Source organism: Mchenga conophoros, linkage group LG5 (assembly GCF_057382185.1).
Source record: "Mchenga conophoros isolate Kocher_MC1m ecotype Shallow Benthic linkage group LG5, M_conophoros_male_GT1.1, whole genome shotgun sequence".
Classification (NCBI taxonomy): Eukaryota; Metazoa; Chordata; class Actinopteri; order Cichliformes; family Cichlidae; genus Mchenga; species Mchenga conophoros.
Window position 1 is genome coordinate 37166102 of NC_140530.1, and position 12870 is coordinate 37178971.

General features: G+C 36.8%; 1 protein-coding gene across 1 annotated transcript; it reads right to left on the minus strand.

Annotated features, from left to right (window-relative positions):
- Positions 1 to 4203: 4203 nt before the first annotated feature.
- Positions 4204 to 12459, minus strand: LOC146575067 (polymeric immunoglobulin receptor-like). Its single transcript, XM_085275649.1, has 9 exons — positions 12369 to 12459; positions 11419 to 11718; positions 10802 to 11104; positions 10404 to 10712; positions 8627 to 8674; positions 8414 to 8494; positions 7892 to 7947; positions 6980 to 7295; positions 4204 to 6299 (listed from the first exon to the last, which is right to left on the minus strand). The coding sequence occupies exons 1-8, from the start codon at positions 12400 to 12402 to the stop codon at positions 6981 to 6983; spliced, it is 1446 nt and encodes a 481-aa protein (XP_085131775.1). The 5' UTR covers positions 12403 to 12459; the 3' UTR covers positions 4204 to 6299; position 6980.
- Positions 12460 to 12870: the final 411 nt, after the last annotated feature.

Here is a 12870-nt window from a genome sequence, read left to right on the forward strand (position 1 = left end):
TTGCCTGTTTAAATCATAATAACTGTCACTATACAGAGATGTGCTTCTGAATGTGGACGATGTGTCTTCTGATTCTGTAATGCAGTTCTGCTTTTGTTGAGTGGTGTAAACAAACAATCGATTGCACACTCTTCAAACATCAAAATTGATCATTAGATTTTTTATGACACAGCAATGGTGATTGTTCCCACCTTCTGCTCTTTGTATTTTGGACATGATTTTGGAGTCCGTCTTCACAGTAGCAGCTGACTGCAAAATAAAGTTACGGGAAATGTACAACTGTACATCCGGTCTTAAAACAGGGACGGCTGCTACTAAAAATCCCTTTCTTCACATCAGCTGTATGCGGGTAACTCTTTTTAAAATAATAATTGGATTTCTCACAGTTAGCAGCTGCTGTGACTGCAGCACCTTTTGTGTGGTGCAGATCATCCACGTTTGCGCTATTTCATTAGTACATTTATAGCATTATAGTCCTTCTCAGCATTGATGAACAGATATTTGTGTGTTGCAGTCATATAGTTCAAAATTGCAGCTTGCTAGAATTAACTAATAATTTTGCACTCCATCATATTATGTAAGTATGATCACCTCTGGTTCCAAAAAACAACCTGACGGTGTCCAAAATCCAAACATTCAGACTTTTAAAAAGTTTAGAAAGAAACAGATGACAGGTCAGTGGACACATCCATCTTTCATGTTTGGGCAAACTTTAGCTTTTTACGTTAGAAACTACGTTTAAATACGTTTTAAGAATTCCTGTCATGGAACTCCTTTTGTGGTTTACTGTACATCTCAAAGTGACTCATTTTGTTGATAGTCCTTACGGAATTATTATAATTTGAAATAATATAAAAATCGTGACTCACCTACAGTCAGGAACAATCTGCCAAAGAAAACGTTGCTTGTTTGGTTGTCGGGTCTTTCTGCTCCACACCAGTATGTCCCACTGTCATCTAATGTTATTTCTCTCATTGTTATAGTAAGGTTATTCTTTCTATGGTTATCATTCATAGAAAACCTGTTTATGTTGTTTATGAGAGGCTTACATATAGATGGCTCGTCTCCCTTACAGAAAAATTTTTTAAGTGAGGAGATATCCTGTTTGTATTTACACCAATAGGTGACGGTCTGTCCAACAGTGGCTGATTTCTTTATTGCATCTATAGGAGTAGAAAATAGAAAAAAAGAAAAACATGATATATTTGAGACTTGTTTTTGTGTATTTGAAACTCAGAAGCTGAAAATGCATAATACTCACATAGGGGCGCTGGGGTTAAGAGGTTAATTTTTACTTGTTTGAGTGAAAATCTTCCCTTATTTGATACCACTGCGCACCAGTAGACACCAGTATCCCATCGGGACACATGACTGATAGAGGCGCTAAAGCCATGGCTGGTGAGAATAATTAATCCTTTCGACTTTTGAGGATGATTTGTTAATAAAATATCTTCACAGGTGAAATTGTTCTTTCTGCAGAAAAACGTGAACCCAGACATGTAATCATCTCCAGGAGAGTCACATGTTTTCTTGTACAAAATGAGATTCAGTGTTCGTTGGCAGCTCTCAAGCTCTGTAAACAAAACAGTGAAATCAAATATTTGTCATCTTATGAGGACTTGGAATGCTTCTTTCATGTTCAAATTAATTTTCCTAAGTCTTTTGGCAATGATTTGAAATACATGGGGAATAGATCTCTTAGGTCTCTCATGATCCAGTTCATTTTTATAATAATACTACTACTACTAATAATAATAATAATGATAGACGTGCTACATTTCTTACCAGGTTCTGGTTCCTCGTCTTTTCTGTCAGTCGAGTTTGATCTTCGGTTTAATTTACACTTATCTTTAAGGTCTTTAATGGCTGCCTGGTGATTTTTCCTATTTGTATCATGGTAAAATCTGCCTTCAGTTTCCCACACATCTTTCTCAGAGCTTTGAATGGTTGTTTCATTGGAATCGACTATATCATTGTCTTGATGTGATTTATTTATTTCAGGATATTTGCAGGTGTCTTGAAACCATCCTTGGTGACATGCTTTCATTCCAAAGCTGACCTCACAACCTGCAAATCAAAGAAACTGTTATATTACATCATGTTCTCCAAAAGGAATCTCATTCTCATTTTACACTGTCAGCCACACGCAGTCCGGTTTGATCTTAACCTCTATAGTGTCTCACGTTTGATATGTGAGATTTTGTGACTTCTATATCATCAGTGTGAGTCCTCTTGAAAAATCTAAAACAAAAAAATGTGCATAATACATTTTTAAGTAATAAACAGAAAAAAATGCCAGAATTAGCAAATATACAAATTAAAGTATTTCTTCAATTGTCAGAAAGTTTAATAAATGCTCCAGTTAAAAAAAATATTCTGGTAATCATTTCATGGTTCAGACATAAGTGAAACTGCCCTTCCAGTCCAGCACGTCTCAGTTTTTCTGGACCTAATAAAGAAATGCTGTCAGCACAAATATTTGAGCTTATATTGTAAGAAATAATTAATAATAATAATAAAAAAGTGACAGAAAAATGTACGTCCTATAATTATAAAACAGAAATGGTTTGTTAATGCAGAGATTGTTTTCTTTTACTGTGAACCCATTTTTTTCACATAAAAAAAACTAAAGATAGACATTTGTGTCACAGAAATTACTAGATTTTTACTAGATAGTAGATGAAGTGATGAAGAAGAATGAAAGGCATTATCTAGTATTTCTTATCCCACAGAAATAATATATTTGCACCACAGTGATATGTTTAACATGATGATTTTTATAAAATTTGCACATATTAAGAATTGTCCCTGCACCACATGTAAATGTTTAAATTCATCATTAATTGTGTGTTTATGATTATCACAACTGTGTGTATGTGACAGCAAATTTTTAAGTAAATTTAAATATTGTACACTGTCTTTTCAAAATTATTGTTCAGTTTGTGAGTTTGAGTATTTTATTATTTGCAGCTGGATTTCCTTCAGGTTCACTGTCAGACTGTTTCTACATACAGTTTGCATCCCTTTAGTGTTAAGCGGTCTTAAAAAAGATTACACCACATCAAAAATACGTTTGTTATCTATAATATTATACATTCAGATAAACTCTGAGTGTTAATGTGTTAGCAAATGAATGTTTGTACCTGTTGTTATTGAGAGGACGAGTAGCAGCAGAAACTTCATTATCTGGTTTTGGATGTTTGTTTAAGATCTTGAAGTCTGAATTATTTATCTGCGGTTTGTTTCCTGATGTCTTTTTCCCTCCTCAGTCTGTTGGTCTGCAGTGATCTTTCATTAATTTCGGTTTTAAGTTACCTAAAATCTTCCTGCCCCACTTTTCAATCTGTCCATTTTTTTTTGTCTTAAACAGCTCCTTCCGCTTTGTATGTTGCTTCCTCTAATTGGTGGTAAACAGGAAATAAATGGCGTGTGTGGTGGAGAATCATATCACGCTTTGATTAACGGGAAGTCTTGAAACTGCGTGACAAAAATAGCAGTTTGTAGGTATTATAGAAAACTGCTTTTATCAGTTAGAAGGAGACGGGTTTCTTTTGTTTGCACAGTTCAGTAATGTAAACTGAGCCTCATGGATTTCAACATATAAAGGCGGCTCCTGTTTGACAGTACTAAGCTAACTTTATGGGGGAAATAAAAGTCTGCAACTATACTACTATACTATAAATATAGTAGTAGTAAAGCTGTAGTAATATTAATATTATGATGAATTGTACGTATGATTAATATAAATGTATCTATGATGGTTCTGCTGGTTTCCCAATCTACCAGCTTGCATCGTTCATGAAATTTTCAAACTAATTTTGAAGAACTTTTTTCCGTCTAGATCGACAAATGACATGCTAATTTAACTGCTGATTGCTGTGCAACTGCTGTGCAACTGCTGTGCAACTCCGACATGGCAAAAAAACAAACCAGCCCTGGCATTTTTGGTCCAGACAGCCCATCATACTTATATATGTCATGTATATATCATTTTGTTTGATTACAGATATTAAAAACAGGTTTGAATCAGGTTGGTACAGTTGATGTTAGTTGGGTTAGTTCTTGCTTGTACCACCAAGTAAGAACTAAGAACCAAATGATAGGAGTGATGATTTCTAAAGCTCAAGGTGTATAAACAGACATGTGTTTTCTCATTGGTGTCAGCTCAAAATAAATACACAACAACATTTTATTTAGGTAATAGTTTACTTACAAGAAGCAGGAACAGAAAAGTGTTCAAAGTTTCAGATGTATTGTACATGAAGTGGGATTTAAAATCTGATCAGTAAGCCAAGTAAAGATGTGTCGGAAGTTAATCTGGTTCTAGATAATGGCTCTTTACTGCAGGTGGTATTAGTGGACTGGACTTCACTCCATCTCAGTACAGATAATGTACACTGTATGCTTTAGCTGCAAGGTTGGCGACCCTCAAATAACACTGGAGTGAGAACAATATGATGGGAAAAATGAGACAAGAACATTTTCTCACTGCTTTGTCTAAACGTGCCTGCTGCCACTTCCCCATCAACCTTATGCATGGAAATATCACCAGTTAAACAAAAACAGTGTTTTTAAGTAATTAATTTTTGCTCTAAACAGTGATCTTGTTGTGTTAAACTAACCTCAGATGTTGTAAAAAGTAGCACCCACAGCACATCTGTCTCATTCTCCCCAGTAAAACATACCAAGTAATCTGAACCTCTAGCTGAGGTTTTTCTGTGATCCCTGTAAAATGCAAATCATTCAACATTGGCACAAGTGACAAATGCTGAAATCGTTTGTGAATTGTTCATATGTACAGTCTGTCAGTGTTGGGCAAGTTACTTTGAAAAAGTAATTAATTATAGTTACTAGTTACTTCTTCAAAAAGTAACTGAGTTAGTAACTGAGTTACAATATTCTAAAAGTAACTAATTCCCTGAAAAGTAACTATTGCGGTACTTAAAAATGTTTAACCCTCTGGGTTCCAGGGTATAATTGGCCATTTTTAACTACTTTTGATGTTTCCTCCACATTTCACCTTTAAAAACTATTTACTTTGTCTTGTTTGGTATCATTCTACTCAGCACAACCTCACGTGTCTGAATTTACAGTCATGTTTTCATTTTGACTGACTGTATTAACACAATTGATCTAAAGTCAGACAAAAAAACATAAAAACAGAGTAGAAAAACTTATATTTTTTACTGTAACAACCACAAACATGTTTATTGAATCATATTTCATAACTTTAAATGCAAATATAAATGGTCAATTTTAAAATCCTATGTACAAGTTTTGCAAACAACAGTTATTTGCAGCCATTTACCTTTTACCTTGATTTTTTAAATAACCATTTCAAACTATTTACACAACAATCAGCTGTTCTACATTCAATAAGATGTCACACAAATTATTTGTGCCACTCCAAAAAAATTATTTCTGTCCACTATAAAGGAGAACATCACAGCCTGATACCTGCAGGTCTGACAGCAGCAGGTGTATCACTGCTGTTTCTACCTGGAGACAGCAGTCGCCTCATTGTTCTGACACACAACACAAAACTATCCACAACACTACACACTAACTACACAAGACAACACATTAACTACACACTCCAAACACGCTAATCTCTCAAATCTCTCACATCTCAAAACTCTCTCTCTCTCGCGTCACTCCTAAAACTTTGGGTGTTTTTTGTTTGTTTTTTTGCTCATAAGCAGAGAGGTCTCGCTGCGCTGTCCTTAGACAGTAAACGTGACGAAACTATTGAGGAAAAAACGCTGCTAATATATTTTTTATCATGACTCTGGTTTTACTGGCCTATCAACACAGTTTATAGACTGGTATATATCACCTTGTTGCTTTGTCTTGAAGTGGTCATGTGATTGGCTTACCACGACTACTTTATTCTTCCTCAGTCAAACAGCAGCACTCATGTGATTGTTTTGCCCCCTGAGCTCCAGGTGTTGTGCGAGACAGTGATCGTGATTACCGTCCGCGGGAGCGCGCGCAGCTGCTTGAAAAAAATAACCCATCACTGCAGTCTGTGGGGTTGTTAAAAGGACACCAGGGATGTGTCTCAAAAGTGTTTCAATAAGGAGAGTTCACTTAAAAGAACATGATTTACTGACATAGAGAAATGATTGTATTTGGCAGTCAGACTCCAGCAGCTCATCATGGCAGAACACAATCCCAGCAGTTTTAGGACAGGACCCACCAGAGTCTAGGTGGTGGTGGTGAGGATGTAGACTGAGGTTTGGATGTTTCCAGCTGAGGTGGGTTTGAGGTTGACAGGGGTGGATTGCATCAGGGAGAGTCTAAAAGGGAGAATGATGGAGAGTGCAGATTTAAACCAGTGGAGGCTCAGCATCCTGATGTCATTTTATTAAAAATGATGCTGCTATGTGTATTTAAATAAACTTTTCTGTAATTTTTATTTAATTCAGTTTGAGGTAAAGGCTTACTCTGACTTACTGCAGCATGAACATGATCAAGGCTTTTTTACTGAATATGGAGTCTTTTAAGTTAAACATAACCACGCCAAGAGATTAAAGACATTTTCAGTTTAATTTGAAAATAGATTTCAAATCTTGGATTTAACCTATTTTTATCATTTCCAAATATCACAAGATTCCACTAAGAAATGTGGAAACTGTGACCATAAAAATATTACAGTATTGTGTGAATCCTACCAGCATTCATGAAAGCACAAGGACAAACAAGAAACGCATGCAAGAAGATTCATATTTTGTAACTAAAAACACCTCAAGGAAGGAAATGTAGACAGAATTTATCTACGCAACAGAACACCGCAAGTTTCACCTTATCAGACTGGTTTCAAAACATGTCACGCTCTACGTCAGCGCACTTCCTTTTCAGTTTGGGAGCATGTTGCCAACATTTTGATACACTTGTTTTGCACCTCTTTGTTTTTTTTTTAATTACTATACACGATTTGACATAAATCAGTCAATGTATTTCATATTTCTTCACAGACCTTATTTCTGTCTTGGCTTCAACTTGTTGACTTTTGAGTAGAGAGGCTCCTGTGGAGGTCTGGGTGGGTGTGTGGCAGTCGACGTCGTCAGACTCGTGCTGTGCTTCACAGTCGAATATTTGCAGGTCGATGAGCTGGGTGTGAGGATCAGTGTCTCAGCAGCAGCTATGTCAGAGCTGATCGGAAAGTTGATGGTGGAGTAATGGAGTGAGGCAGGATGGTTTGTAGGATGATCGACGGTGAGATAAACTGTGTTTGTGGCAAATTCTGAGCCTGGACTCTGGAAATGCTCCTCTATTTCTTCATAGATATTGTCCTTGCCAGAAAGAGGAGAAGAAAATACAGTTTGAACTGTTTATATTTGATCTGATGAGGTTTACCATCAATCATTATCTGTACATCTTGAAATTCAAATTGGTGTTGCTAAAACTGTTAAGCAATGCTTAGTTCAGAACGCTGGCAAATAAAATGATATGAAAATGGCCAAAAAAGCTAAACCAGGGATTATTAATCATGCATCCATTAAATCAGTTCACTATTTTTTTTTACTTGGGAGAGCTTTCAATCAGTCAGTGTTAGCAGGTACTATAAGGTCAGGCCTCGGCCGCACAGGTCTAGAGACTGGCGAGTGATGATGTGGCAGTGACTCTACTTTCATGTGTATTCTCTGACTGGTTGCTGTTGGTGCTGGCAGTTGCCAGGAAACTGCTAATTCCCTGGACACAGTGGACTAGAGAGGTGTCAGTGACCCCCCTGGCAACCACAGGTCTTTAGGAAAAAAATATGCATTGACTGATTGGTTGGCATGTGGTTGCTGGCAGCCAAGTATATGGTACTGCATCAGAAACCTCCCTGTGATTGCATGGATCATAGCACACTGCCACAGTCACACATAGAGCACCATTCACTCACCTCTTTGATATACTGTGCTGTTGCTTCACTTCCTGTATCCTTTGAAGATGAAAGGCCTGAGAAATCGAAAAGAAACAGAACAACGTAGATTCATTTCGACACGTCACTGAACTGAGACTTAACTAGCTCTTCATTTGACATCTGTCAGGATCCAGTGTGTGTGTTGCTGTTTGGCATATTTTTCCACAATGCACTCCGGAAGCTCCGATTCTCACATCCAGCTTCCCTCAACTACGGCTCATCTCTAGTAATAACCTGTCAGTATTTAAGGACCGGCTGAGACCTTCACTTTCCGCCAGATTGTTAGTACCACTGTAGTGCTGTTCGGCCTCCTCTGTCACTGGTCCTTCTCGCCAACTTTTTACCTGCTAGAAACTAACCACCGCCTTCTGCTGCTCACTCCGTCTTGACATCTTAGATCTGGAAATCTCACCTGTCTGCCCCCCTGCTCACGGCAACTTTCTGCCAGATGTATGATTAGATATAGATGTAAAAATGAAGGTAAGTGATAAATGAACTTACGTTTGTAAATAAGGATCAAAACTATCACAACCATCAGCAGCACTGGCAGCAGAAAAGCCATACAGACGGTCAACACAACGACTGCCTCAGAAAAAACAAAAAGAGTCAGGATGACTGGAAACTGATTCACATGCAATCATCACACAACACTGTCCGAGGATGTCGTGAAAATGTCTGTTTGTTTTCTGCGAGATAGTAAATGTACACTCTCACCAAAATTCTTATTCTCATGTGGATGGAGAATACTTCCTTGGTTCAGACCTTGAAGAAAAGGAGAGTGTTCAGAAAGTCGTATGTCTTATATAACTGAAACAACTGACGTTAATATGCAAAACACACAATTTTGAATATTAAGTCTTATTCCTTTAAGAAAAAGATCAAACGATGAGAATCTGTTTGGGGTTTTTTGTTTGTTTTGAGACAGAAATATTTTGAAATCATTTTTCACATCCTGCACAGCAACATATCGTCAAAGGTTCAGCAGTACAGACACTAGACATTATAATAACATCTCTAAACTAAATTCTTCTGTTGCAGTAAAGCTAGTTACAGAGAGTTTCAGATATCGTGCAGATTAAACTGTGCTAAGTAAAGATGTTTAAGGCTGATGGACTCTAGGACTAGTGCCCTCCCAGGTGAAAACACTGACGCTGTGAACGTGTTATATGTTTTCCTTGAATATCAAGAAGACTGCACTGTGAGGGAAAAGTTTTTCTAAAAAGTATTGTGTTCTGAGATTTCCCCTTCATATTAAATATATATAGGAAAATGAATGTTCATCAAGATAAACCTGTAAATATTCACGTCACACCTCTGCAGGTGGTGAAGGTGGTGCAGGAAGACTGAAGCATAAACAGCAACAGCCTCAGAGGTTATTACATTCATACAGTGAACTTTGTCAAGTGCTTTTGCAGAATATACTTTTGCAGACTTTGTAACCGATGCAAATAATGCACCTATTAATTAATCCCTTGACCTGACTTTCACTAGTTCTGATCCAGACCTTTCAGTAGCATTTGAGGTGTGCGTGACTGAACAGATTTGTACAGCCTGCTATGTGGTGCACACCATGCAGGTAATAGAATGCTAGCATTAGCAGTCTAATAAGCAGATGTGTTTCTGTGTGTTTCATTGTTACAGTGTATGGAACACACAACATGGTGGCACCCAAAACCTTATCAGTCAGACTTCAAAAGTCTAGAAACCAATGTATGTTTTTAATACACAGTTTCTGGTGTAGATCATTATCGATAATATTGATGTTAAATAATTAACTAAAGGTCTTGACTGCACTTTTAAGTATAAGTTAGTAGGGGTGGGAGATCAACCTTTTAAAATGATGTCATATTTTAAGGAAATTTGGGATATTTCTGATGATATGTTAGAGAAAAGGGAAAATTTCATCATCTGCTTGCAGCTTGCAGGCTGCATATTAGGGCAAATATAATTAGGGCATTTTTCACTTTTCCCAAGGATTTGCTATCACTGATGACACAATATTGGGAAAGGAGGACTTATGTGGTGATGCAACATAAGACAAATGCAAAGACAAAAGTGTCCTAGCTTAAGTATAACATTTAAAATGCTGGTATTTTGTTATTAAATCTTGTAACTCTACAGGTTAAGCCTGCACAGGACTGTCACACAGTAAAATTTAAAAGAAACTTTTATTTATGATGTTGTATCCTGGGTCAAGTTTTTTAACCAGTACCTTAAAGCCTTTCTTAATTTCCATCCATTCTTATGTGCACTAGGGAAACTAAAGACACAATGTTGTTATATCACAAAATATTACACTGCTATTGCTGTTAATTATGTTTGTAGCATAGCCCAAATATTCCACTTATAGTCCAGGAGAAAACAGTCTGTGTTACCTCACATTTCCTTTTGATTTCTGACTGACTACAAGCAAATGTCTTAAAAAGTGACATATATTTTCTTTGAAGGGTTGATCTTGACAGTCACCCACACAACAAACAGCACAACTTACCTACAGTCAAATTAAATCCATCAAAGAAGTCGTCATGTGTTTGATTGTGTTTGTGAGGGACTCTTGCTCCACACCAGTATATCCCACTATCGTTTGCTGTTACTTCTCTCACTGTAATGGTGATACTCCCGTTGTTCTCTTTCATTATAAATCTCTGGTTCACGTCAGGCTCTGTGGTGGTTACTAGCTGTTTGCATACAGTTGAATCTTCTCTTTTGCAGATGAATTTTATACATGAGGAGGCATCCCGGTTGTACTTACACTGGTATGTGAAGTTCTGTCCAATAGTTGATGTCAAAGGTTCAATATCTGAAGACAAAAAGACAAATATTTGCCTTCAGCTTATCAGCCAGCTTTTATCATTTAAACCTGTGATACTGAACATGTGGAATACTCACCTATAACTTTCAGGTGTACTTGTGTGTGTGATAATCTGTAACTTCCATCATTTGATTTTACTCCACACCAGTAATCACCAGCATCCTGTGAGTTCACATGACTGATGGAAATGTTCAAGGCACGGCTGCTGCCTGTGAGAGTAAACTTCCCGTTTGACGTTGATAAAATGTCCTCACAGGTAAAACGTTTCTTTTTACAGAAGAACTTTATGTGGGACTCGTAAACATCTGGATAATCACATGTGATGGTGCTGTTAGCTGTTCTATACACGCTGAGAAATGTTCGCGGGCAGTTTACATGCTCTGTAAACAAATCAGAGAATTAAAGCAGTTTATTTTAAGGACTTGTCTAGTTTCTTTTATGTTCAGGTGACTTTTCGAAATGTCCTTTGCTCCATTACTTTGAATAGATGGGGACTCACTAACTGTGGAAATGTTTTAGAAAAGTTCGTACTGCAGCTCAGGACTGCTCATGAGCCAGAAAAAAAGTTCCCAGTGTTTCCGAAACTCCTGTTTTATTCTGTATCGATTTTTTTAATCAAATATTCTGATTTCCTGTGTGTGCCTCGTCTGGTGTCTGACACAAGGATGATGGTGATGATGATGATATTTCTTACCAGTCTCCAGTTTTCCTTCCTGTATGTCAGATAAGTTCGATCTTTGAAAAAACCTGCACCTGTACTTCCCAAACTCTCGCTCTTTAACATGTTTTATTGCAACCTTGAGATTTTTATTTTTTGTATCATGGTAGAGGCAAAATCTGCCATTTTCTTCCCACACGTCCTTCTTAGAGGTTTGTACAGGTGTTCCATTGGAAAGAACTACATCAGTGTACTGATATATGTTATTTGTTTCAGGATATTTGCAGGTGATTTCAGCCCAGTGATGGTGACATGCTCTCACTTCAGATTCACAACCTGAAAATGAAAAAAATCTCTTTGTAAGAATCTGGAGCTGCAGCCACGTAGTCAAAGTCAACATTAATTTCATGCACGCATGTTTGTTCTTGAAATGTATGAGAGAAATACAATTTTTAGCACTTCTTATACCACAAAGATATTTGTACACTAAGACCTGTTTTTGATTTGTTGCCTGGTTCATGATGTCTCATCCATGTAACTATTTAAATTCAGTGTTTGTTGTAGCGATAGACTCAGGGTGCTATGTTCAGATGGTACGACCCGAGATTATCCAATCAGACGTTTTACTTCCTAAAAGCTTTAATAAACAAGGTGAAAATGTGTTATGTAAAAGAAAAAAAATGGTGCACATAATTAATGTTAACATTTTTAAGATGGTATATTTTATTAAAGTGCATGAGCACAATTTTAGTTTTTCTATTTATATATTATATATGATTAAAATGTGATTGTTTGATTGAGTTGTAAAAACCTTTTTGCCATTTTTAAAATATATGAACAGACTTAAAAAGTAAGAAATTGAAAAAAAATAAAAATAAAAATAAAAAGCTTAAACCATTCCAAAACACATAATCACCAGCAGCATATGTATTGTAATGTAACATTCAGTAGTCTGTTGTATTAACAAGTGTTAGTTATCTTTTTACCTGTCAGTGAGAAGATGAGTAGTAGCAGTAACATCACCGTGCTGCGTGCTGATGCTTCTTTAAGAGTCTGATGTATCCTCGGCTTGTTTGCTTTCACTGGTTTGTCTGAGACTCTCCAGGGTTGTTTCTTGAATTTCACCCGTATGTGATTTTAAACTTTCTTGCCCCACCTTCCTGTCTGTCCTTTTTAATTTTTTTCCTTAAACACAGCTCCTCCCTCTGTGTAACTTACTTCTTTTGATTGCCAGTAAACAGGAAATAAATGCTGTGTGCGTCAGGGTGAATGAGTTGGTGAAAATTTCCCTGGTTGAACTGGAAAGCTGTGACAACGTGGCAGTCATGTCCAACAGTTGTGGCAGTAGCATTTATTATATCGACTTTCTTTTTCATACTTTAGATACGTTTTACATGTTTTTATGGGCAGCATGAAAAATCATTTCACATATTTAAGATTTTGTCAATTACTGGCAAATCCTTTCAGTGTCTAAAAAAGTACAATTAT